The sequence below is a fragment of the Girardinichthys multiradiatus genome, chromosome 23, assembly GCF_021462225.1.
Source record: "Girardinichthys multiradiatus isolate DD_20200921_A chromosome 23, DD_fGirMul_XY1, whole genome shotgun sequence".
NCBI classification, from domain to species: domain Eukaryota; kingdom Metazoa; phylum Chordata; class Actinopteri; order Cyprinodontiformes; family Goodeidae; genus Girardinichthys; species Girardinichthys multiradiatus.
The window spans coordinates 819,179-847,146 of record NC_061815.1 but is presented as its reverse complement, the minus strand read 5'-3'; the positions used below and the strand labels follow the sequence as shown (position 1 = coordinate 847,146).

The 27,968-nt window shown below is 42.6% G+C and overlaps 1 protein-coding gene across 9 annotated transcripts in view; it reads right to left on the bottom strand.

Annotated features, from left to right (window-relative positions):
- The window catches only part of enpp6 (ectonucleotide pyrophosphatase/phosphodiesterase 6), a 162,379-nt gene that overhangs the window by 80,279 nt on the left and 54,132 nt on the right, over positions 1-27,968 (bottom strand). For all 9 annotated transcript variants that reach the window (XM_047353454.1, XM_047353452.1, XM_047353451.1 and 6 more), the window contains exon 3: positions 5,937-6,048. In XM_047353454.1, coding sequence (XP_047209410.1) covers positions 5,937-6,048 — 112 coding nt within the window. The remainder of the gene's footprint in view (positions 1-5,936; positions 6,049-27,968) is intronic.

Genomic DNA, 27,968 nt, shown 5'->3' with positions numbered 1-27,968 from the left:
TCCCACTCCTGGTAAATTGATTCCCACTCCTGTCCCGCTCCCATTCAGAACGACTCCCACTCCTGTGCCACTCCCATTTTTGTTTTCTTCATTTAGTCTTTTGGCAATTTCTTTCTTTGAAGGACCAGTTAGGTCCCTGTTTTTAGCTGTAGTAAAGGCCAGTTAAAGTAAAAAGAATAATAATGAAGAAATAATAAAATATCAAACAAGGAAACAGACCATGCCTATCTTAGCTGAATAAATAAAATGTACATAGTTGTATTTTACTCATTTATTAAGTGATTGTTTCCTTTGAACAATGACATCATTTTATGTTTCAAGTTGCTGAAAAGAAAGAAAAATGCACCTAGTAAGAGAACTGTACTTGTTGAACAAAAGGCCAAAAAGGCATTACCTTCATAATTTAGAAACTGTACCTCAATGGTTCACAGCCCTGGTTCTCAGGGACCCCTTCCCTGCAAGTTTTAGATGTGTGTCTGCTCCAGAACACCTGATTCAAGTTCTGACATGACCTCCTATACAGGCATCAAGAATGGAGGGTCAAACTGGACAAATTTAATACAATAAAATCATCATTAAATAAATGAATGTTGTGAATGTCCCATAAGTGAAGTAAATGTAACATGAAAGATATGTAACATTAAATGTGCCATTAAATTAAAGGTACCATTTATTTATTTAATACATCATTAGAAACAATAAATGTACCATTATATTATGAAATGGATTATTATGCAATTAAATGTGCCACTGAATAATTAAGTATAATTTTAAAGACGACATGACGTAATTAGTGGTACACTTAATATTTAATGATGTATTAAATAAATTGTACATTTAATGGTACATTAAATTTTTTTCTATTTCACAACATATTTATTTAATATCTTCTTGATGAAGCCTTTCTACGGAGTCCGCGAGGGGACATGGGGGAATTGTTTTTCTCTTTTATGTTCCCACGCAATAGTCTTTGCGTTATTTCGCAATACTTTGTGGGATAGTTTCCAAACCAGATAACTGCAAAAATGAAACAAACACTACACCCGTTTTGAGATTTATTGAGTTTTATTTTGAAATCAGCCTTAAATAAAATTATCTTCAAATCAGACTAAAAGACAGTTTTTATCCACAAGCTGCCAAACAAACTACTGAACTCTAGACAATAATGCTGCACGAAACCCCATCTGTGACACTTTGTTTGCTTATTACTGCTGCATGATGTGTACTTTTTTTTTTGTACGCCATTAGTGTCTTTGTTTTTATCGTGATTTGAACGGTTCTTCTTATCCTAAGCATTTCATCGCATTGTTGACTGCGTGTTAACCTGCATATGACAAATAAACCATATCAATGACATATCAGTGTTTGTTTTATGAGCAGTTTATCATCTGTGCTGTTGCTCCAAAATGCTGAACGCAAAAGTGTTACGTGGGGACGCAAAAGTAATACATTTCCCCATGTCCCCTCACGGGCTTCCGTACCTTACCTCTTAAATCTTTAGAGCACATGCAGCAATTTTGTTGGTCAGATGAGACTTGACACATGATGGTACTTTTGGTTTGATGAATGAAGAGATGCAGGGCTGATTTAATCCAGAATTTGCCTTACAAGTGTCCCTTAATCACTGGTGAACTTGATTACAACTAAACACGTTTTACAAGCATCATACTGCGTGTTAACAGCGCTGCATTCAACTCTCCTGACGTTCGGTAATATTTGCGACTTTCCTGTCAGCTCTATGAGTTTAATAGATAAGTCCTTACTTCTGACTTTACGTTGCAAATCCAATTTTACCGCGTCCAGTTCTCCACCTGCGTTTGCTCCCTCCATTCTGAACGCAGGTGGAAAACATCGAGCAGAAGCACTGTTGGCTTGTGGGTCGTGTAGTTTGTTTGACTCACATTATAGTATAGGCTTCTTGGAAAAAAACTACACAATGGTGGTGTCGATCCAAGTTTTTTTTTCTTAAAGTTTATAACAAAGTCTCAGTTTTACATTTCCAAGGACAATTGATCGTAGTTTATTTTCCCTCCTATTGGTTAGCTCTCGCTCCCGTCTGCTCCCGTTCATTTTTTATCCTGTACCGTCCCAATCACGTGATCTTTACTGATGCTGTCTCCCGTCCCGCGGGATTCCCGTGGGACTCCCGATAAAATGTCAGCCTCTAATACAGACATAGACAGTAGGAGATACACAGAGCTATAAATAGAACAGTGATGAATGAATCAGCCAATCAGCAAAGAGTGTCAGTGTAACTTGACACCGGCAGCATTTCTAATGCAGCACCTCACTATCGTCTCCCCCTGGCCTGGGCTTTTAACATGGAGGCGCATGCTCCCGAACTACCGCCCATAACTCGGAAACCGTAAGGGCTATCGACGTCATTCTTGGACCGTTGTTTTCAGAACGGACAGGGGAACAATAACATCAATCTTTTTCCTTTAAAATATAATATTAAAGGCACAACACAAGGTGAAAATAAAGGGAAAAGTGGAGAAAAAGACAAAACTGCCTGAACATGCTTTCAAACAACGTCAAATAACACGGAAACTATAAAGGCTATCGATCTGATTCATGTACCGTATGAATCGCAAGGCCTTGCTGAACAATCATGGAGCTTCTCAAGTTTCTATAAAAATGTGTCTGGGAGTTGTGACCCTGTAAAAACGTGGATCATTTTGACAATTTTTAACCCGAGTGAAGGTGAATTTTTCACTCTCAAACAAACCTACTTCACGAGGAAACAGTAAAAGGTATCCAAAAATCATTTGGACCGTAGGTATCAGCAGGGATCGGTGAACAATCCTGGAGATTTTCATGTGTCTACCTAAATCCGTGTAGGAGATGTGACAGTGAAGAAAAGTCACTAATTTTGAAATTTTTAACATTTAAAAAATGTTTACCAGCTGTCAAAATATTGTTCACCTCAAAACAGTGCCCTATTGGAATAAAAAGTGCTCCGTGGTGAACAAAGTGTTACTGAAATTCCCATTGGTAGCGAATGTAAGCTGTCATGATACACTGCTATTTGTGTTTTGGTTCTCACTTGTGTTTGTATTTGGTTTCTCCTGTGCCCACTATACTAACTTTCATTATTTTCCTGCTTAGATTTTCCACCCAGCTGCTCTGCATTATGTTGATTGTACTCACCTGGTTTCCATGTTTCTTATCATATTCCCACAGTATTTTAGCCTCTCAGTCTTGGTCATTCTTTGCTTGATTTTAATGTTTGCTCATGTCCTGGTTCCTGTGTTTATTCTCCTCGTGTTCGCTAAGCTCGTCATTTTTGTCATTAAATATTCTATCTCCACCATGTATCTAATTGTTGCCAATTGGGTCCTCAACAGCCTCCTAACATGACATGAGAAGCCAGCCAGACAAAGGACCCAGCAACTGGAGCTGAAGTAATTACTTGCACTCCTACCCGTCGTCTTCCGCTTCATCCAGGACCAGGTTGCAGGGGCAACAGACTCAGTAGACACCCAGAGTTTCCTCTACCCAGACACCTCCTCCAGCTCCTCCAGGGGAAGCCCAAGGCTTTCCCAGGCCAGCCGAGAGACATAGTCCCTCCAGCGTATCCTGGGCCGTCCCCTGGGCCTCCTCCCGGTGGGATGTGCCTGGAACCCCTCCCGAGGGGGGTCCTATGACAAAGGGCAGTCCTGCCGGAGTCCAAAATGCACCGGGAACAAGTCCGATTTAGTGCCGGCAATGCGGACCATCCGGTCTCCGCTTGTACAGAGACTGGATAGAACCTAATAAAGGGCACCAAATTTAGTTTTGATGGCAGCACTTTCTCTCCTGCAAGCAGCAGCAGGGCTAACTCTCCTACTCCTGGTACATATGTCGAAGGTAGAAGTACCCAAATAGCCCAAGTGTTTCATGTCCTAGCCCTGACACGCAGCTAAAGTCCAGTCACCACCGAATAAAAGTTTTTGACCTGGCTTCGCTGTTGGTGAAATTATTAGGTTGGGTCTTGGGCTGCTCCCTCTCCTGGAGCAGTTTAATGTGGGGCCTATTCCCTCCTCGCCACACTACCTGCCAGTGGTTGGTGTTACTGCCCGCTGGTGTACTTGTGAACCCCTGGACTTGGTCGGGCCTCTGCTTGGGGAGTTATATGTCCCGGGGTCTCGGGTCTCTAGGTCCATGGCTGGATCTGGCGTTGACGACTGCCGGCGGGGCCTGTGGGCTTGTCGCTGCAGCTCCCTGGGGCTTCTGCACTGTGGGTGCTGGGTGGTTCCCCCGGGATTCTCCCCTGCTACTCTCTGGGGGGGTTACGGTAGTCCCGACAGTTGTTCTCCTGGGGTTCCTGTGCTCTGGGGGGCTTTTGGATGTCTGTGGCTCGGATCTCCTCCGTATCTGTCGAGGGTCCAGAGGGGCGGGTCTGTGACTCCTCACACTCACTATTGCATATATTTATGGAGAAACCTTGTATACACAAGCGTGCTCACTCAGACCCACAGGTGTTTAGATTCAGGAGTTAACAGATACACAAATGTTCTATATTGAGCCGCATTTACCACTAAATACATCTTTTCCGTAAAAAAGCTGGTAATATGAACGTTTCTGCAGGTGTAAAAGCAAGCAGGGTGTTATCTTGTATTCTCTTCATCTTTCTTTCTTTCTTCCATTCTATTCTCCTTCTCTCCCCTTTGCCTTTTTGCCCCCTTTCTCTCTTTCGTGCTTCTTTTTTTTTTCCTTTTCATTTCTGTCTCCATGTCCGTAACAATTGAAATAATCCCAAAGCAGTTTCTAATAAAGTTTCTTTTTATGAATGTCAAGCAGAGCTTTAAAGCGTTAGCTGTAATGCTCCACTTCTTGGCACTCAGACAACAATTCTGAGCGCTACTCTGCCGGACAGGACACGGTAAAAGAAAAAATAAAATCTAAAACTAAAATACAACCACAGTTCAGACCTGGTTCTCTTATGTGGAAAAAAAGCCCTCCCCATCATGTTCTCACTGCTTCCTGCTTGTGTCTGGTACACTGTGTATGTTTAAACATAAAACACAGTTTCAGTAGGAAAGTGATCAAATTTGGTTTGAATGGTAAATAATTATAATATAGTTATTAAGAGTTAATAGATATTTGATCCCCAGATAATGCGAATATTTTTATTAGCATCGATGTGTTTATTGTGTTTAATAGTTATTAGAGGAATGGGTAATTTTTTTCAGATGAAAGAGAAAGAGGTCATAAAAATGCATTCCCTCAACCTTAGTACTAGTGACCGCTTGGGTTTGTATGGGTCGCTACTGTGTGCAAAACACATACCTCAGAAGATATCACCACCCTGGGGATGTCCTGGAAGTAGATTATATATGGGCTGCTTCTACAATAGATGTTTGCTCCAGCTCGGTCCAATGTTGTGACCATTTAGGGAGTGTTTTTTGCCAAGGAATGCAGGGGGCTTTGGGTACCTCAGGAAGCACTGGGGGTGCTTGGTTTTGGGGCTTTCTGTTTTCAGATCCTGCCCCACCCCCTAGTGCATGCTTGTATAAAGGAACTGTGTTGACTCTACTGTTTATCCTTTTTGGCTTTGAACAAGCTACCTGCGTTTAGTGAAGCGAAAAAGGTCACTGCATGCATACAATCTGTTAATAAACTTTTTTACTGATCTAATATAGTTTTAATGATTACATTTAATTGCCCTGTGATTTCTTTGCCAAATACCAGTCTTGCTCCCAGAATAAAAGATCCATCAGGAGAGGCGAGGGGTTTTCTCCAACAATATGAACAAGAGACACTATTTCATCAGTAGCACTCAGATTACAAACAACATACTTAAATATTCAGACGATTAGGTGTAATGTAAATTATGAAATGTGTTTCTTAATTATGTGTCTTTATGATAAGTAGTTGTATTTTACCAAATTGCCTTGAATTGTTTTATGTCAGACCTAATTTCTAAAATATTATTTTGTAACAGATTTTCTTACCTCAGGGCAGTGAGCGCACTGGTTATCGACCATATAAGATCTTCTTCTGATGGATTGTAAACATATTTCTTACAGTATGTTGGACGAACATTCAGAATTTCCACTTCACAGCCTGAAAACAAATACAGGAAATTACTGCACATGTTACCTGTCAAATACTGACACACATAAAATGGTTGTTACAAACTAATAGCACAATTCAGGAAAACATGATTGGGGGTCTATGTTGTCTGCCATGGCAAATAGGCTCTGGGTGACAGGTCAGACAAAGAACGGTTCTGAAGCCTTCATGAAGACTAGTACAAGGAGGCACATGATGCCGCCTGGTACGCCATCTGGACCTCAGCCCAGCCAGGCAGCTGACGTGTCCTTTTTCTTTTCTTTCAGCTTTCAGACACAATTTATAATTTGTAAATAGTAAAATTATATTTTGTTATTACCCGCTAAGGCCATTGTCGTCCTATATTGTTGTAGACGCACTGGAGTTTTATTTACTTTTCCCTACATTCCCTCAGCGCACACCTTCTCCTTTTTCCTAGTCCCATGGCCAATCAGTAAACAGCAGTCTGGTTATGTCACATGTAGTCCCTACTCAGCCCCGGTCATACCTGCTCAGGAGCAGGAACCAAAAAAGTAGGTACCGGTCTGGAACAAACAGTAATGGAAACACTCGCAAAGCGAGCGGAGTGAAGTGGAGCCAGGCTAAATCGAGCCAGTGGAAAAGGGGCAATAGAGTCTGTGGTCAGGGCGGTAGCAGAGGCAAAAACTTGAGTCTGGGAAGAGTTTGGTGAGGCCATGGAGAAAGACTACTGGCTGGCCTCGAAGCGATTTTGGTAAACTGTCTGGTGCCTCATGAAAGGGAAGCAGTGCTTCGCCAACACTGTTTACAGTGGGGGTGGGGAGATGCAGACCTCACCGGGGGTCATTATTGGGTGGTGGAAGGAGCACTTCGAGGACCTCCTCAATCCTGCCATCACGCTTTCCCTAGTGGAAGCAGAGACTGGAGACTTGCAGTTGGACCCGTTCATCACCCAGGCTGAAGACACTAAGGTGGTTAAAAAGCTCTGCGATGGCAAGACTTCGGGGGTGGATGAGAGCCACCCTGATTACCTCAAGTCTCTGGATGTTGTGGGGCTGTTGTGGCTGACAATCCTCTTCAACATTGTGTGGCACTCAGGGACAGTGACTCTGAGCTGGTAGACTGGGGTGGTGGTCCCCCTTCACATAGCCAATGCCAGGGTGTTGGGGAGGAGAGTCTGGCCGATAGTTTACCTTGGCTTCAGGAGGAGCAGTGTAGTTTTTGCTCCAGCCGTAGAAAACTGGACCAGCTCTACACCGTCCGCATGGTGCTCAAGGGTTCAGGGGAGTTTGCACAACCGGTCCACATGTGTTTTGTGGACTTGGAGAAGGTGTCCCTTATGGTGCCGGGCCCTTAACTAGGGGCCATCCTGTCTCTGTACACGTGGAGCAAGAGTTTGGTTCGCATTGCCGGCAATAAGTTAAACCTATTCCCCATGCATGTTAGACTCCAACAGGGCTGCCCAGTGTCATCGGTCCTATTCAAAACTTTCACTGACTAACCCTAGGCACAGCCAGGGGCCGGAGGGGATCTTGTCTGGGGACCAGTGGATTTCGTCTCTCCTCTTCGCTGGCCCCCTCTAGCCAAGATCAACAGCATGTACTGGGGCTATTCGAGTGTGAAGCGGCTGGGATTAGGATCAGCTTGAATGTGATATAGAAATTGTGGAAGGAGCTAAAAATTAGAGTGATGGCGGGGAGGCAGAAATATAATCATTTCAATCAAATCACATAGACAGATTCTAAGTCATTTACATTACATTCCAATTTAATCCAGTTATAATACAATAATGCAGTCAAGTTCTGTTTGTTTTGCCAATTGTCAAAAAGGTATTCTATTCAACACAACCTAGACAACTGCATAAAATTAAGGACTATGCAGCAATCACTCCTCCCAGTAAGAACACCTGCTTGCTGCTAAAGAGTATTCAACAGAAAGGTTGTTGGTTTTTAGGCTAGTGAGTAATAGTTCCTAAACATAATTTTCTAAATTTGATAACTAAGTAAACACCATTAAACCCCATTTCTCCAGAAAGATTTGGGTCTTTCCAAAATATTTCCTTAATAATATTTCTTCAAATGTTATTTTAATAAATAAAGGCAGCTAATGAGACATCGTTGAGAAATGGTAATCCAGAAGGTTGGTTTTATTCAGCAGATCATTATTTAAAACATTATTTTATTAAAATAATATTTTATCTGATCTTGCATTGTGAGTGGTTGTCTAAACGTTTGCTGATTATTGCTTAAGTTGGTTCCAAGACTAACTTAACTTCACTTCCAGATTCTTCAAGATAATCCTTGGTTCTCAAACATAAACATTGCATGGTAATGTTGCATCACTCTTTTGGTCATAATTATCAATCATCTTTAATCAACTTGTTTATATTGTACATAGCCTATTAGTCTTTATTATTCTTTAATTCTGCTTGGTAGTTTAGTTGGATTGTTTTAGCATAGTAAAGAGTTTGTTGATTGAAATATGTTTGACTTTGAGTTGACTTATTTTTGTTAATAAATTCTTGTATTTTAAGAAATTGTGTGAATTCATTTCATGTGTGTGCAGAGTTTATGCTGTTCAATAATGTCAGAACTCGTCTCACACCTTTCTATTTTGTCCTAATACCATCGCCCTACTGGGCTGGTATTCACAGGACAACCCTTAACAGACCCAAATATTATTTAATAAAATATTAAAATATTAATATTAAATAATATTATCAGATTAATAATCATAACACCTTAGACAAACAGGGAACAGCTCAAAGTCATTATGAGAGGTTGGTGTTGGAAGACATGGATGATGAAGACTCCCAGATCATAAGAGCTAGACTGCGCATGGATGGAGGTCAGCACCTTTTACTGGTGTGGCATGTGCTTAAGCAAACAATCTCACCAGCTAGATATGTGAAGGCCCTCCGAGAAGTAACCAAAGGGAGGAGAGGAGAGATCGCTTTTGCCAAAATGCCGATGCAGGGTACAACAGTTCCACAAATGGACCAAGCACTGATTTCTTATGATCTGGAGCAGCAGTTTTATGAAGAAAGAAAGAGACAGGACAAGGAGCCAAACCACCAACTAAGGCCAGTATGAAAGCTCCAGCCAACCCCCCTAACAGACCGCCGCTTCAGAGAAGAGAAGAATCACAAAGAAGATTTTACGGACCACCAGCATCGCAAGGCCCACAAAAGAAAAGCACCTTTCTCCCAAAGGAGGAGTACGACAAACTGTCCTCTGAAGAAAAGAAGGCTCTCTTCGAGTCCCGCAGATCCGGGACCGGGGGGCCAGCCAAGTAATGATGACACAGCCGCGAGTCACCCTGGAAAATGCCTACTGGAGGGGGGATGAAATCTACACGAAGGTGGAAGGAGAACCCTATCTAGTGGACACCGGGGCTGAGGTATCCATGACTCACAGAGGCCAAAAGACAACAGGATGCCTTACGGTCCAATTTGCCAATGGGACCGTAGAAGAGATGCCTCGTCACCGTCATAGACTTGAAAGAACTCAACAAACCATGGGGAGAGCCCCGCTCTCTATCTCAAAGGCTGAGCCAGCTACGGTCAAGGTCAAGGGGAATGCATCCACCTGTTCGACAGTACCCCCTGAACCCGGGTGCTGTTGAAGAAATGGATAAAATAGTAAAAGAATTGAGCGCTCCAGGAATCATCAGAGAAGAGCTAAATCCCATCACTAACAGTCCCATTCAAGCGGTAAAGAAACCAGAGTCAGCAGGAGGAGGTTGTAGGCCAGTAATCAACTTCAAGGCCCTCAATCGAAGAACCATAGCAAACCGAGCCAGCCTAATCAATCCCCAAGGAGCATTGAAGACGCTAAGAGTCAAGAAATCTAAATCCTGCATTGACTTAGCAAATGGATTTTTCTCCCTCAGACTCGCAAAGCAATCACAAGGCAAGACAGCATTTACACACAAAGGCAAGAGTTATGTATGGCAAAGGTTACCTAATGGGTACAGGAACTCCCCTAATGTGTTCCAGTCAGCTGTAATGGAAGTTTTGGGTGACCTAGGAGCTACAGTGTACATAGATTATGTGTTCATTGCAGACGACACAGAAGAGGAGCACCTAGAGAGACTGCAAGCAGTGGTGGAGAGAATCACAGCAGCAGGTTTGAAGCTGAATCTCAAGAAATGCCAGTTTGGACAGTTTCAGGTTAACTACCTAGGATTCCAAGTGACAACAGATTTGGGACTCTCAGAAGGGTATCGAGAGAAGCTGGCACAAATCCAGCCACCTGAATCTGAACATGATCTACAAAAGATTTTGGGACTCTGCAACTATGTAAGAGATCATGTTCCTAATTATCAAAGATAGGCTAAGCCATTATATGCCTTTCTAAAGAAACAAGAAGGAGAAGAAAAAATGACAAAGAAAAACTGGACATGGACTGCATCAAACCACAACGACCTGGATAAGCTCAAACGAGCATTCCAAGAAGCTGTGAGGTTGGAACTGAGGAGCTTGACAGAAAAGATGGTGGCTGAGATCAGCTGTGAAGATGAGGATTCCATGCTGAAAGTAAGCAATGAAAATGGGGGGTTAGTAACTTTGTGGAGTTACACTTTGTCATCTGTAGAGAAACAATTCCCCCAAGAAGAAAAAGAGTTAGCAGTGCTTGCTAGATACTGGAGCACCTTCAAAGACCTGGCACAAGGACAGCAGATTAAAATCATCACTCAGAGCCAAGTCTACAAGTATCTCAGAAAAGGAACAGAGGAAAGCACAAAAGCAACCAATACAAGGTGGGGAAGATAAGAAGACATCCTGCTGGACCCCGACCTTGAGATTGGCCCAGCACAACCAGCCAGCAAGAAAACACCCTTAGAGCCGTCTGTGAAAGAAAGGCCGCCAGAGTGGGTCCTATACACTGATGGGACGAAGAAAGGACTAGATCAGATGGCCTACTGGGGGTTTATTCTCAAACAGCACGGTCAAGAGAGGTGCCACCAGAAAGGTAAAACTCCCGGTAGTGCACAGGCGGGAGAAGTGACAGCAGTGCTGGAGGGAATGTTGGAGTTGATGAACAGAAGAATCAAGAGAGCAAAGATAATCACAGACAGCCACTACTGTGCACAAGCCTTGAACGAAGACTTATCCATTTGGGAAGAGAATGGATTTGAAAGCGCCAAAGGAAAGTTAGTGGCCCATCACAATCTGTGGAAGAAGATCGCCGAGTTGAGAATGAGCCTGGAGCTTGAAGTGGAGCACCAGAAGGCTCATACCCGAGAAGGGGCTCACTGGCGTGGAAACGATGAGGTGGATCGCTATGTTCAACAGAGAAAAGTTGTCTTTGTCGGGATCGAGAAGTGGGACAGAACGCCACAAGGACGGGTGGTCCCTGAAGAGTACGTGGATGAGGTGGTATGGAGCGTGCATGAGACGTTAGGACATGCAGGTGTGCTGCCTACCCGTAAAGAATTGGAAGAGCAGGAGCTATGGATCCATATGAAACACATCCGGCGTGTACTACGGGACTGTGAAGTATGTGGTCAATACAACGCAGGACGCCGTGGACAGCGGATGGAAGGTCTGACCATCAAGAGCACAAGAGAACCATCCCCTGGGGCTCAGTGTGCATGGATGTCACAGGCCCCATGGGGATAACAGGGAAGAAAGGTGAGAAATACCTCCTGGTGCTAGTAGACTCAATGTCAGGGTATGTAACTGTAAGAGCAGCAAGGAGAACCAACGGCAGCAGTGTCGTTGCCATGCTGGAGCAAGTCTGTGGTTCCCTTGGGGTACCTAAGGAACTGCGAACAGACAGTGGGACTCATTTTCGCAATGCACAGGTTGATCACTGGTGCCAGAGATTTGGGGTAATGAGAATTTACTCTCCACCATACACTCCCCAAGCAAACAGACTGGTGGAATGCACCATAGGTCTGGTGAAAAACTGGATAGCAAAGAATGCTAATTCTTGTGACTGGAGCGCCAAAGCTGTAGAAATAGGGCAAGCACTGAATGACAGACATCGAGTCAGTAGACCCTCCCCTGCAGCAGAACTCAACCAACGACCATTCTCTTCACAAAAAGCGGGGCGGAGCTCCAATGAGAAAACAGGAAAGCCAACGCCTAAGGTGCCATTCCGTGAGGGACGAGTTTGGGTGACAGTACGAGATCAACCTGTGTCGACAGCAGTGAAACCCAAGTACGATACCACTGACATTGTGAAGCAAGTATTAGATCGTAACACAGTGTTGTTACAGAAGAGAGGGATCCAAGGAGTTGAACAGCTCAAGCCAATTCTCAGCTAAGGATAACCAGAAACCGGAGAGATGGCCAGTGAACCAAGCACCATGCCACCCTACATCAGACTGGCCACTGTATATGGGGTGGTTGCCATTCAAAGAACCACTCCAGGGCTTTGGGCAGGAAGAGCCTTGAAGAAATTGGAACTTGCTAAAAGAGGATTCCTGTCAACAGAAGATGAAATGCTGTGGTGCCGAGAGGTCAAGAACTGTTGCGCAATCTGCACGGGCCCAAGTCAGCTCAAAGTCCACTGGGAGGGACCAAGACAGTGTGGTATTAATAGCTCAACCATTAGCTCCTCCACTTTATGAAGGGTTATGTGGAACCGAAGGATGGGGTCACCTGAATGATGGCCTGGATGGGGGACCAACAGATCTGCTGACAGCATCAATCAGGGAGTCCTGGCCATATGATCCAGCCTCTGGCCAGGTAAGCCGCCCACCTTTAACCACCACACAGTATCCCCTGGTGTTCCGAGTGTATAGAGACCAGTGTCACGAGGGTGTCGGCACTGCACTGGAACAAGCTCCTGACAATGAAGAACAACAGGCGCAGCCAAGTGGATGGTTTGGGCCCTGGGAGTTGACAACCTGGGGACAGTTAATACTAGAAGTTGTTGCAAATCCACACCTCCCCCTGGAAGACTTTCCTGACACTCCCAAGGAAAGGGGTGCTCGGGGTACAGGGCTATACTACTACACCACCAGTTTAGATGCCTGGGGTAGCCAGGGAGCCAGACCCAAACAGAAGGTGGGAGAGTTTATCATAACCTCTGAAAACTGGCATCGCGATAGGGTGCTACAGGTTCCAGGTACTGTGGCTCATTGGACAGACACACCCACTGACCCTGGCTCCACCCAGAGGGTACAACTGCCAGTGCAAATGGTTGTAGTCACATTTAGAGGTGTATACTCTGTCGGAGTAACAATAACAGTCATTCCAGAACAGCAAAAAGAAGACCCTGGAAAAGTAGAAGTTGCAGCTGCATACAGGAATAAACGCTCACATTCCTCTTTGCCACAGAAGTGGAAATGGACAAGAAAGGACAAAAACTGACGGTCCAACCGGAAAAAGGGACAAACGTTGTCAAGCATCAAAGGAAAAGAAAAACACAAAAGAAAGAATGTTATTCCCCATCGGGTTCCTACACTGACGACAGAGTTAAAATTGGGCCTGATACCTGGAATGGCCTGATGCAAGGAATCCCCTATCTAAAACTGCCATCAGGATTAGTTCTACTAAACAAACCGAGAGCGGATTTTGCCCCTTACTATCCATCCTCAGAAAGTTATGTTGTCTCCAATATTGAGTATCATAGAAAAGCAGATCTGCAAAAGCCTGACCATGCTGGAAAAAGCCAAGCCTTGCCATGGGATGTAAGTAACTTTTTACTCTCATATCGCACAATGTCCTGGCCTGGCAACGAAAGGCGTCACCTGCTGGATACTCAAATTATAATCTCACCAGAGGGGCCCAAAAGCCTGCCATGGATATTCAATACCGTCTACCTTGAAGTAAAAGGAGCAGTTCTGGGAATCAGATGGGGACCACATTATCAAGAACCATTACAAGGCATGTATTATGAAGTTTCAATGGCCGGAGCTGTAATTTGGCCACATCACCTTCTATGTCAAAAGAATTCAAAGGAAAAGAGCGCCAACCTGGCAGATATGTCTTCAACATCACCCAATTACCCATTTCAGTGAGAAGGAACGGTCTGCCCTAACCCTCCCCACCCACACTGTACCACTCCGGCTCGGCATGGCCGTCGGGTCGAACTCAAGATTCACGGCCACCCACTGTACACGTCAATCTGTACCCTGTCAGAAGTGGGGTTGGCTTAGGAGACCTATAGACAAAGGCGGGCCATAGACGGATACACCCTTGCAGGACCACAGATACAACCTGACTACTGAATAGTCTACCAGTGGACGTGGGTGTGGAAGGGGTTGGAACCTGGATTGCCTTACCCATCACCCATTTATCAAACCCTGCTCAAAGGACGAGTGGACAGAATTTTAGAAGCAGATCAACTGGAATTAGCGGGCTATTCCCGAGGATAACCATGCCAGAGACTCATTCAGACATGATTCCTCTCAGTTATTTAGCTACTTTTAATGCCCAAGACGAAGAGCCTCCCGACAACCCTGACAACACAAGTCCCTCTACTCAACCCAAGCTATGGAAACGGATAAAAGATTACGGATAAAGCGTCTTGTTTAAAGACTTTGCTCAGGCTTTTTGCTTTGCTTATCGGCATTATTCTTTTGTTAATTATACTTTACCAAGCTGGAGTGGGACCATGGAACTTAACCCATGTTAAGGTTGCTCATGTTTCTTCAAAATATGCCAACCAAAGTTGCTGGATCACAACCTCTCTGAATGTCTTTTTGCCTTGGACAGAATACCCTCCCGTAGAAAACCAGTCTGTGTTCTTTTGTGAAAGCCAAAAAACCAATTTCACCAGACTGAAGAAGGTTCTACAGAGAAACCCTGCATGGATTAACGACTCTACGACCCAACAACTTGTCAACCGCACCTGTCAGGATCTGGAGTCATCTGCTGCCTGTTGCTAACACCTTTCCAACACTAGGTGCCGCCAGTAGGAGAGTCCTGAGGCGACAGGTGTTGCGCATCTATTCATCAGCTGGGAAGCATAAAGAGGATGGTTGCCAACACTTCGTCGCGTGTTTTGCCTCCGTGGTAATCTTCTGGCCAGCTCTGAAAACTTTGCAAGAATTGCTGTGAAGGATTTTGAAGTATTTTTCTGTGTGAATTCTAACTTCCCCTGTTACCTCTTCCAGGTGCGATTTCTGTCTGACCTGTCCCAGTCCTCCGTTGTGGTACTGGCTACTTCCTGGAATTGGACTGAACCTAGCAAGCGGGGCTTATTTCCTGACACTTATCCTCTCCCTGGCGGTTTCCCTGGATTCTCCAGTAAGAGAATGTTTCAGTTAGGTCATATTCTGAGGTTCAGCCACTAATCATTTCTCTTTGTGTTTGTGTTTTTTCAGTGACGGGAGATTAGATCCGCCGCTTCTGTTGTGCTTGACCAAGTTTGCAATAAACTTCTTTATTTAACAAGTTCTCTGAGTGTCTCTGCATGTGGGTTAAGTCGGCTGTAAAAATCATGACAGCACCTGGTCTATCTCCAACCTTGAGCTCACTGACGAGGAAGTAATAATATGGGTGAGAATCTTGTACCGACTCATCCGCCATACAATTCGCTGCAATTGGTTACACCCTGACCGAGGGGTCCCGGAGTGGCACTGCCACTGGGCCTATCGGCCCTTGGTACAGTTTAAAGGCCACGGTTATTGGGAGCCTGAAGTCATCCACAGGGCTCCTTCAACAGTTGTGAGTTGCCCAGCCTGGTTATGAGAATGTGTCCACTAAACCAGACATATCCCAGCAGACCAACAACCACACCGAATGGGGCCTTGTTATCCCTGCAAGAGGACCCAACGCCACAGCGCAGAATCGCACACGCATTCCTGACACCCTAGGCCTAAAGACACTTTGTCAGCCAAGAATCGTACAAATTACCCGTTGGCTTTTCGGAATCGAGATGCCCTGCAGGAATGTATTACTACTATGTATTACTACTCAGATATTTGCCCAGCTGTTTTTGGAACATATTCACTCAATGCCGCACTCAGAACTATCTGCCTTTGGCCCCTCTTTACACTCATCGAGTCTATCTCTCCTTCATAACCTCGTGGTTGAAAACCATCTGGACTGAACACGAAGAATGGCTGAACACGATGTTTCCCTGGGTATGGATGGCTTATGGTGTTCCCCACTTCAAATGGAGACTTCCCAGAGGGTGAAAGCCGAACACATGAAGACGTTGATTTTCTCTGACTTTTGGGACTTTGGGCATGGATACGGTCTGATCTCAAGAAGGGGGTGTCAAAATAAGGTGAGATCTGTCCATGTAATCCATGCAACATTCATCAACTGCTCACAGTTAAATCCACAGAAATTACAATAAATATCCTTTTGTGTAATCCATGCAATAATTATTAAAATACACAGTTGAAGCAGTAGAGTGAAACAAGCATATTCTCATATTCTAGAACTGAGAGAGTGGAGAGGCCTGTGTACCATCACATATTAACCGTCTTATCTTTTGCAGAAGTATAACCAAGAAATGTAACCAAGGGAATAATGTATGATGATTTTCCATTTTCAACAAGTATTAAATGAAACAAGTAATCTTTGATTTTCAAGTTAAAACACATATGATTGAAATATGATTGAGAACTGATAATTAAAATAAAAAACATTAAGGTTTAGAAATTCTCAATCAGCTATATATGAAAGAAATAATGTTGTGTGGTGTATGAATAAAAAGGATGAAGTTTAAGTAATGGTTTTAAACTGTATATGAAGTAAACGCTGTAACTAAACGTTTGAGCAGCACCAATGTAAGAATTAAAGCCTCTGTTTAAGAGGAAGTGTAATGTTGAGTGAGACAGGAATAGAGCAGATGTTTAGGAATTGGAGAAGTGAGAGCTGTACCTTACAGTACAAGGCTGATGACTGAGGCGGGGGCGCAGGGCAAAGAAGAGGCCAGCAGACAGCTCAGGACTGAGGTGATGATGGCATGTCTGATATGGACACGACTCGGGAAATTCCAGAAAAAGAAGATCACCTTATGTCACGGGTGACCAATAGGACAGCCATGGCTACAACCACTGGCCAATGAGCACAAAGAGTTTGTTGAAAATGCACTATAAAATGGGCCAGAATAGAGGAACTAGTTGGTTGTTTCCTCGCAGAAGACCAGCGAACAAGATCGGAGAGACGCTACAGATGAATCAGAAGACCAGAGACACAGCCCAGCTGATCGACTGCATTAAAAAGAGGATCAACCCGTTTGGCTTAGAAGGACTGTGCACCAAGATTAAGAATCCGATTTCATCTAAAGCCTTTTTATCCAGACAACAGAAGTGAACTTGATCGGTGAACAGCTGATTGCTCTAAGTTTCAGGCTTCTAGAAGGCCTGAATCAACCTCATTTATGTCTCCGGGTTTCCTTCAACTCTTCGGCCTCTGGAAACTACTGTCCTCTGAGACATATGACAACAAAGTTCTTGTTTGACCATCAAAGCCTGGAGCATCAGTGCCTGCCACTTAAAGGAAGAAAACTGAAGATTAAGTCGTATTCCCTTCAAGAAACCACTCGTTGTTACCAGAAGAAACATCTCCATCAGGTGCATGGATGAGCCTCCGTCTTCAAAGCCTCTCCAACCTCATTAGTTTCAGCATCAGAGTAAGACAGAATGAATTGATTGATTTATTTCTGTTATTGAAATTATTACGTGTTGCCGAATTGAAGCTGATACTGACCCCTGAATAAGCATTGCTAATTAAAGAAAGCATATAAAATTCTAGTTAAATCGTGGACATTCAATTAATTGAGTCACCTTATTTTTGGTTTTTCATTGGTGGTAAAAAGTCTTGTTGCCTGGTTCTAAGAAATATTAAGAGGTTTTTATAGGTTGCCTTAGCCAGGTTTGTGAAAACAGTGCCCTTGGGGCTCATGCTGAGCCACTAAAATTAACCTAGCCCATATACCAAGAGCCCGTTGTAAAATTAGGGAATGAGCAGCCGTGAACAAAAGTGACTGTTGAAATGTGAATGACTGCTGTGGGCTACTCAGTCGTCCAGACCACCAGTTGAAGAAGGGCTAGACTTTTGTATGAAGGCTGTCAGAGGCTAGGCAAGTCATTTCCCGACACCAGCTTAAACAGAACTTTTAGTAAACCTGCTTAGTAAGGTCTTTCAGGTTTAGGGAAGTCCGGACCCGTTGGATGGAGAGCTGGGTTGAGCAATCCCTTTAGACATAGGGAAGTAGGAGGGAGGGGTTAGTTAATCGGACAACGAAAAGAGGGAGCGAGAGAGAAAGGAGTTGAAGAGTTCCACGCATCCGTGGATACTCAGCAAAGCAGTCCGTTTTTTGTCCTTTGTGATCTCCTTGGCAGAAAAGTGAAAAAATATGACGGACCGTCACTAGTCGACTGGAACAAAAAAAACAAGGAGGAAAAATTGCATCTCCTTGAAAACTCTGTGTTAAACCCATGTCTTCGATCGGTAAAGTTGAAAACTTACAACCCTTCTTATTCCTGTAAGCTTAATTTGTTTAGTTTTCTCGTTGGCCAACGAAGGAGAATGAAAAAAATCCACGTGGGACTTTTTCTCCAGAGTGATGCTCCAGTTGCAAGGTAACCGCGTCTCGGTCCCAAGCTGAAAGCAATGGTGGGCCGTCACATACTCTGTTATATAGTTGACAGTGGCCTCAGAGCTGCGACGCCCCTGTCCTATCAGCCGCGGTGGCCGCTGGGATTTGTAGTACTGGACTGTCCTGGGATACAAAATGGCCAATGAAGGCATCCTGGTGTCCAGCAACTTACAAATGGTCCAATATTAAGCAAAACATGGTCCAACAATGCTATCCCTGCTGGCCTGGACAGCCTGAAGTTTGCCTACAGGGAGGATTTCCCCACAGAAGATGCTGTCTCGTTAGCACTTCACACAGTCCTGACTCATCTGCAGGACCCTAACACCTGTTAGGATGCTATTTGTGGACTTCAGCTCAGCCTTCAACACCATCCTTCCTGACATAATGGCCATAATGGCCATGAAGCGTGTAGACAGCATAAAGTTCCTGGGCATTCATATTTCCTCTGACATCTCCTAGACTGAGAACACCTCCCACCTGGTAAAGAAGACCCAGCATCAGCTCTTCTTTCTCAGAAAGCTGAAACAGACTGGACTCTCTATTCAGCTGCTCACAAACTTTTACCAGGCCACAGTTGAAAGCATCCTGTGCCTCAGTGTGACAGTGTGGTATGGGAGTTGCACGGCACAGGAGAGAAACGATGGCACGGGTGGTGAAGACCGCACAGGGGATTGTGGGATGCCGTCTACCAGATCTGGACCCAATTAATGCTGCATGAGTTTGCACTGTTTGTCCCACTTCAGTCAGGAAAATGATTCAGGAACATCACAGAAATAAAAAAAAAATAGGCTCAGAAATAGTTTCTTTCCAGAAGCAGTGAAGCAGTTGTCCCCGTGCAGGCAGACACTTATCATACCTGCTGACAATCAAACAAACCACCAGCCCATCTTATAGAATGTTTCTGTCACGATGGTGTTTTGGGGTGGACCGAAGCACAGACAAGAGCTTGGCAGCAGCATTGTGAAGCGGTCTTCAGCTTTATTCAAAAGGTTATAAACTTAGCAAAAATGTAGCAAGTATCACTGCAGGTACAAGCTTGAGACAGTCCAAAACTTACTTGAGAACTCACTGCAGGAACGTAGCAAAAACTGAACTTAATCAGCGGTTGTGAATTGGAGGAACCAGCAAAGGACAATGAAACAAAACCAACTAATATACTGAGGGAGAAGAAAGCCAGGTAATCAAAGGAACTAAGAACAGGTGAGACAAGGCGGCAGGGAGGCTGAAGGGACAGGTGGAAGTCTATGCATTAGACAGGTTAGTCTAATGCATAGACTAACACATGGCGAAGGAACTAATAAACAATAAGGAGAAACACAGACCAAGCAAACTTATAGTCAAAGATAAATACTCAAAAGAAGCATAAGAAAACTAGAATAACCATGAACTAAAGGAAACAGAAGAACAACAACAACCTAGGACCTGGCAACCTAAGTATAAACAAAGAACCCATAAAGAACCCAGATTACAAAAGTAAACAAACCCAAAACCACACTGATGGAAATAAGCAGAGAACATGAGGACAAGAATTAATACAAACAAAATGTAAACGATAACTAAACCTGACCTAACAGGAGAGAGGACTAGAACTATAGAAACTAAACATAAAGAACCATACTAAAAGGGACTACAACTATAAAGGAAACTAACACAGAGAAAGTAAGACTAATAAACTAAAAAAGTGCAAAAGAGAACAAATACCTAACCGTAAAAAAAACACAGAGATACTCAACAGGAAACTGAACTAGGAAATACAAGGAAACCAGAGCACTACAATAATAAATAATAATAACAACAACACAGAGAAAACCATACTAAGTCATAACAAAGAAAGCAACAATAACCAAAGGAGCAATGAACGAGGAGAGTGACAACAAACACTAGGAGGAAATAAACAATCAGGAGTAAGAGGAAGTAACCAAAACAATCATGACTACCAAAATACAAAATATAAACATCTTAGATAAGAAGTAACTAAACACACACAAAGTCCAAACCCTGACAGTTTCAGCACAAGCTACACCTTATGTAAATGCCAAATACTACATGCCACATTCCATGCACATATGTTCATATTTTCTATAATTGTTTTTAAAATTTGCAAGTGTTTTTAATTTATGTCCGTGCAATACATGTGTATCTTTGTTGTGACATAATGACAATAAAGAATCTTGAATATTGAATAATGTGTAAAAGTACAAATTGATCCCCATTTCTTTGGTACACAGACAACAAAAATGGCATGTGCATGCAAATGTATTTTTCTTGGTCCAATGCAGGAAGAATGGTTCCTAGGAGGCAAAATATGGGAACCACTGACTTCTAATTGTGTCGTTTGCTTGCATATTGTCATGATTTGTGGATGTTTTGGGGTTTTTATTATTATTTCTTGATAGGTTTTGAATCATGTTTCTGTTTATTATTTTCCTGGTCCTGGTTTAGTTTTTATCTTCTAGTTCATGTTTTGTAAAGTTAGCTTTTTGGATCATGCTTCTGTTGATGCTTTAATTTCATGGTTTTCTAGTTGTGTTTCTATTAGTTTGTATTCCAGAATCTGTTTTGCTCCAGCCACGTTTTGCTCTCTCCTGTCTGTTTTCAATCAGCTTCATTCGGTTCACCTGCACTACGCATTCAGTCTCCTCGATTCACCTGGTTCTTCCTCCATATATACACATCTGTTCTGTTCATTCCTCGCGGAAACATTTCGGATCATGTCACCCTGTTTTCAGACAGTTGTTACGGATCATGCCATAGCTGTCTTGCCTGCCTTGTTATTGTTTTGTTACTGCCTCCTCTTATGAGTGAGTTTTTGTTTTTCTAAAGATTAAAACCTTCTAAATAACATCATGTTGCCTGTCCGTCTGCATTCCGGGGTCCTCCGCTACACAAGCCGTGACACATATATGTGCAAACATAAATGCACACACCTGTATGTCTGCCCACAAGTGTATACGCAAGCGTTACAGTGGTGGTAGAGGTGCAAATCTCTTTTCAGTGCAACAAGAGAGGGTCTTGCTAAATAGGTTAAGAACCACTGTTAGCCTTGGCAAAGGGCACAGATGATACGCATTCAGCCTAGTCACAATTGTTATTTTATAGTCATCTCACTGTTTGAGGCACATGGGGGAATATGGCTTATGGTTCTCAAACTCAGATGGTTGTGGTGATAATCATGTTAAATTTGCCATTGTTTGTAGTTAAACCTTGTCAAGCAAATTCCTCTTATGAATCCTGGAGCACAGGATACAATTTTTACTGCCATAAGTTTTGTTAATGTTAATGTACTGTTGCAATATGCATATTTTGTGCGCCATTAGGTAATTTATTGTGAAAAGTCTCTAGTAGGAACAGTTGTTGGCATTCAATTCAATTCAATTCAATTCAATTCAAAAATACTTTATTTATCCCAAAGGGAAATTAAATGTTGTTGTAGCTCATATTATGAAGGTTTCCTCAAAGAGCCGTTGTAGATGCTGATGGCTGTGGGCAGGAAGGATCTCCTGTACCAGTCTGTCTTACAGCAGATCTGAAGAAGCCTCTGACTGAAGACACTCTGTTGTTGTACAACAGTCTGATGGAGAGGATGCTCAGGGTTTTCCACAATGTTCTTCATTTTATGAAGAACATTTTTATCAGCTTGTTGAGCTTTTTTAAGTCCCTGGCTCCGATGCTGCTTCCCCAGCAGATGATAGCAGAAGAGATCACACTCTCCACAACAGACTTTGGATTGAGTTAAATGTTCTGGAGAAATCAAAGAACATGATCCTCACATTGCTGCTGGCTTTGTCCGGATGACAGTGGGTTTGTTGAAGCAGGTGTATGATGGCATCTTCAACTCCAACTCCACAGCGATAAGCAAACTGAAGGAGGTCCTGATAGTTTACTGTTTGCTTACTCAGGTGGGCCAACAGGAGTCTCTCTATGACCTTCATGATGTGGGATGTCAGGGCAACAGGTCTATAGTCATTGAGGACTGATGGGTGAATTTTCTTTGGTACCGGAACAAGACAGGAGGTCTTCCACAACACCGGAACCTTCTTCTGGGCCAGGCTAAGGTTGAAGAGGTGCTGCAGAATCCCACAGAGCTGCTCTGCACAGACCTTCAGGACTCTAGGGCTGACATGATCTGGACCTGCAGTCTTATTCGGATTCAGGCTTTCCAGTTGCATGTTCACTTGACTTCTTGAGACACACAGGTGGAAGGGGGAAGCAAAGGAAGCATCAGCATCTTCTGATTTGGTAGAAGGCAAACATGTAGAAGCAGAAGTGTCCATGGCTGAGGTGGAAGATAAAACAGGTGAGGTGTGACAGGAAAGGTGTGGGTCAAAGGAGAGGAGGATGCTGAGGTTGTTTTTCATAACTGAACCTATTGAACTGTGTATTTAGTTCATTGGCTCTGTCCTGTTGGGACCCAGCCATGGATTTCAACATTAAACTCCGGTACGAACTCTTCTGGAACTTTTCAAAATAAAGTGCATTAACCTTCTTCCGGCACAGCCGGGAAACAGAATAACTGCGGACTTCCTGTGACGCCACTACCCACATAAAAGCACAGCTGTTGCTACATCCGCTCTCTTTCCACACGGCCTCTAGTGGGACCTGTCAGGAGAGGCCCAGCGCGCTAATGTCTTTTGCTGGCAAAAAGACATAAACTCTTCAAACTGGATCCAAGAGTGTCATAAGATCACGCGATCATATGCATATGTTAAGTATGAGTGAAGCACTGTTTGTGTACCCGGTGATTTCATTCATAAAGAGGGGAAATTAAGGTATAAGCATTGCTTACTTTCTCTCCGAGGCCTGCCGAAACTGTGTCGCAGAGAAATCCCCAGTAGAGAAGCTGTTTCTACAAGCCGAGTCTGAAGGAAGGACAATGGCCCGCATCACCGTGGTTACGGTAATGAACAGCTGGTTGACAGACAGAACGAGCCGTTTTTCAAGCCACAGCTCCGGAGGTCAGGTTAGCTGATAGCTAACCGCTTGTTGACTGTGGACGTTTCTTCAAACTTCGCCCCTTGGACAACGTTCCCTCAGCATGGTCAGAGGTTAGGTTTGGGCAGAAAAATAATAGAAAGATTTAGATTGAAATGATCTAAACGTTTTTCATCTTATGAAGTTTGGTTTTGTTTGTGTGAAACTCAGCTATCTTAGTGCTAGCAAGCTATCTGCAGCACACGTGCCCTGTTTGTGTTCTTTGTGTGTTTTTAAAGTTAAGTCAAACTTTACTTCAAGGGTGATTTTAAACACAGAAGATTGCTCATAACGCACCGTCCGCGCTTATGCATTTTAACCCTTATATTAACCGAGGTATTTTAAAGGTATGTGTTTGTTTCTGGTGCTGAGCTATCAGCTTCTTTTGTTAACTTTAACTGCTAACCGGTAAGAACACATACTTGCTACTGAAGAGTATTTAACAGAAAGGTTGTTAGTTTTCAAGCTAGTGAATAATAGTCCCTAAACATTATTTTACGAAATTTGATAACTAAGTAAACACCATTAAGTCCCATTTCTCCAGAAAGATTTGGCTCTTTCCAAAATATTCCCTTAATAATATTTCTTCAAATATTATTTTAATAAATAAAGGCCGCTAATGAGACACCGTTGAGAATTAGTCATTGTGATGGAAATTCTTGCATTAAGTGTTTCAAAGTGTATGACCATTAGGTTACCTCTCACCTCAGAACATCTGTGTTGGAAGCTGTAAAAGCCATTATCAGAGGTTTAATGGTTAAAACCCATCATTTAGGGTGATGCTTCAGGAAGAGCAGATGGTCTGCTCGTAGATAACTTTGTTACCTCTGGCCTGAGGAGGGTCTAGGGCCATAAAGCACAGACTCTTTGAAGTTGAGATAACACTGTCATGTTTGGTATAAATACTGTGTGTAAATGGTGTTCGGGGCTCTGCTTAACTGGTTTGCTCAGTGACAGTCATTCATGAGGTTAGGGTTTGGGCAGAACAATAATAGAAAGATTTAGATTGAAATGATCTAAACGTTTTTCATTTTATAAAGTTTGGTTTTGTTTGTGTTGAACTCAACTATCTTGGTGCTAGCAGACTTGCAGCACACATGCTCAGTTTTGTGTTCTTTGTTTGTATGTTTTTAAAGTTAAGACAAACTTTACTTGAAGGGTGATCTTAAACAGAAGATTGATCATAACGTGCCCGCTGCGCTTATGCATTTTATCCCTTTTATTGGCGGTATTTTTAAAGGTGTGTGTTTGATTCTGGTGCTAAGCTATCGCCTTCCTTTGTTAGCTTCAACTGCTAACAGGTAAGGACACGTGCTTGCTGCCAAATAATATTTACCCAGAAAGGTTTAGTTTTTAGTCCAGTAAATAATGTGTCCCTAGCATCAATTTAGTAAATTTGATAACTAAGTAAACACCATTAAGCCCCATTACTCCAGAAAGATTTGTCTCTTTCCAAAATATTCCCTTAATAATATTTCTTTACATATTATGTTAATAAATAAAGGCAGCTAATTAAACACTGTTGAGAATTAGTCATCCAGAAGGTTGGTTTTATTCAGCAGATCATTTGTTAAAATATCATTTTATTAAAATAATATTTTATCTGATCTTGCATTGTGAAAGGTTGTCTAAACGTCTTCTTTCTGCTTGAAGCCTGTGATCTTCATCCCTGACCACACATCTCTGATATTGTTTTGCTGGAGCTCCTCTCCAGCTTCCTCTTGTACACCTCCTTGCTGTCTCTTATCTTGACTTTAAGTTACTTCTGTAAACTCCTCAATAATTCTCTGTCTCCCTCTCTGAAGGCTCTTTTTCTCTTGTTAAGCAGGTCCTTCAGGTCACTGGTGATCCAGGGTTTGTTATTAGGGAAGCATGTCACTGATCTGTTGGCAATGGTGTTTTCCACACAGAAGTTTATATAGGCGGCTACACATGTAGTCATGGTATTGATGTCCTCTCCTTGTGGCTGGCACAGTGTGTCCAGGTCTGTAGCCTCAAAGCAACCTCACAGGGCTTCTTCAGCTTCCTGTGACCATTTTCTCAGTCCTCTTTATTACAGGTTGCCTCTGAACAAGGAGCTTATATATGAAATAGAGACAAACAAGATTGTGATTTGATTTGCCTAGAGGAGGTCTTCCTTTAGGGATGTATGAGTCCTTGACATTTGCATAAACAAATCCAACATATTGTTTTCTCTGGTAGAGCAGCTCACAAACTGTTGAAACGTTATAAGTGAAGCAGAGAGTGAAGCATGGTTAAAATCACCAGATATTGCCACAAATGCATTGGCCTGTTGTGTCTGTAGCTTAGCAACAACTGAGCTGATGGCATTACATGCAGTGTCGGCAGAAACGTAAACTGTTGCCAAAATAACACTGGTGAACTCTCTGGGTAAATAATATGGACGAAAACGTACTGCTAACAGTTCAATATCTGGGCTGCAGAGACGACACTTCATAGTAACAAGTCCTGGATTACACCATCTGTTGTTCACAAGTACTGCCAGTCCAAGTCCTTTACATTTGCCGCTCCTGTTTAAATCTCTGTCTGCTCGTATGGTCAGAAAGCCTGACAGAGAGACGCTAGAGTCAGGGATATAATGCTGGAGCCTTGTCTCAGCAAAAAAAAAAAAAAAAAACACATAATACTGCATTCCCGGTATTCTGGCTGGGTCCTTTGTAGGGCTTGGAGTTCATCCAACTTGTTTCCCAACGATCTCACATTGCCCATCAGAGTCGATGGAAGAGATGGTTTGAACTTCCTCCTTCTCTCTCTTCTCTTAGCTCCTGCTCTGCATCCATTGCATCTCCTTTTCAACTCTTCAGGGATTTTGGGTTATAGCTGAAGTATTATTTGAGCTTTTGAGATATTAATCAGCTGGTCTTGGTTGTAAAAAAAAAACAACCCGGTTGCCATGGTGATGCATCATAACAAAACAAAACAATATCAGCAGAAATCCTTCCAGCTGCACAGCATCCGATAACAGAGGATAATCATCCAAAAAAATCAATTGAATCCACCACAACAGGAATTTGGGTTCTTAAAAATAATTAATCAGAATGAAAAGTAACAGCTACTCCAACCTGCTGCCACCTTGAGCAGCGCAATTCTAGAATGCTGGTTCCACTGGTGCACCTGAGAGAGATGCACGCCCATGGTAAAGTATGAGCATGGCAATATGCAGCAGGAAAGGCCAATTTTAGTCAGAAAAGGTTGAAGGGTGCTTAAGATTATCTCTTAAGTCCTCATTTCTACCTCAAGCATGGGTCAGCCTTCGAGGTATTTTTACTATCTCATTACATTTTATGTTGCATTTTATGATGGCGTAGTATTTTGATCAAGGTGGTGCTGTAACAATACCAACTTCAAGATTGTAGAACCCACATTAAAACTAACGTTATGGCATCAGTAAAAATAACTATATGACTTTAAGAAGAAATGGAAGTGATAAAGAAATTATTTCTTAGTCAATCATAGGGTAGGCTTTCAAAGTTTCCATACATTCCACTACCTCTCTGATAAGACTGGATTGTTCAATGTTCTCAGTTCTATACCAAACAACATTTCCATTGATGTTTCTCTACAATTGCAATAAATTAAAACAAGGCTAAGCACAATCTAGATGTGTAAAAATATTCAGCAGTTTAAGTAAATATGGCTTTTAAAAAAAATATCCAATCTAATCTGTACATATATATATATATATCTATATATATATATAAATGTATATATATATATATATATATATATATATATATATATATATATATATATATATATCTATATATATATATATATACATATATATATATATATATATATATATATATATATATATATATATATATATATATATATATATATATATATATATATATATATATATATCTATATATATATATATACATATATATGATTTTAACCATGCTTCATTCTCTGCTCCACGTCCAACGTTTCAACAGTTTGTCACCTGCTCTACCAGAGAAAACAAAACATTGGATTTGTTTTAAGCAAATGTCAAGGACTCATACATCAGATCACAATCTTGTTTTTCTCTGCTCGAAATATAAGCCCCTTGTTCAGAGGCAACCTGTAATAAAGAGGACTGTGAGAAAATGGTCACAGGAAGCTGAAGAAGCTCTGCAAGGTTGCTTTGAGGGTACAGACTGGGACGCACTGTGCCAGCCACATGGAGAGGACATCAATGCCATGACTGAGTGTGTAACCGACTATATAAACTTCTGTGTGGATAACATCATCCCCACCAGAACCGTGAGATGCTTCCCCAATAACAAACCTTGGATCCCCAGTGACCTGAAGGACCTGCTTAACAAGAGAAAAAGAGCCTTCAGAGAGGGAGACAGATAATTATTGAGGAGTATACAGAAGTAACTTAAAGTCAAGATAAGAGACAGCAAGGAGGTGTACAAGAAGAAGCTGGAGAGCAGCTCCAGCAAAACAATATCA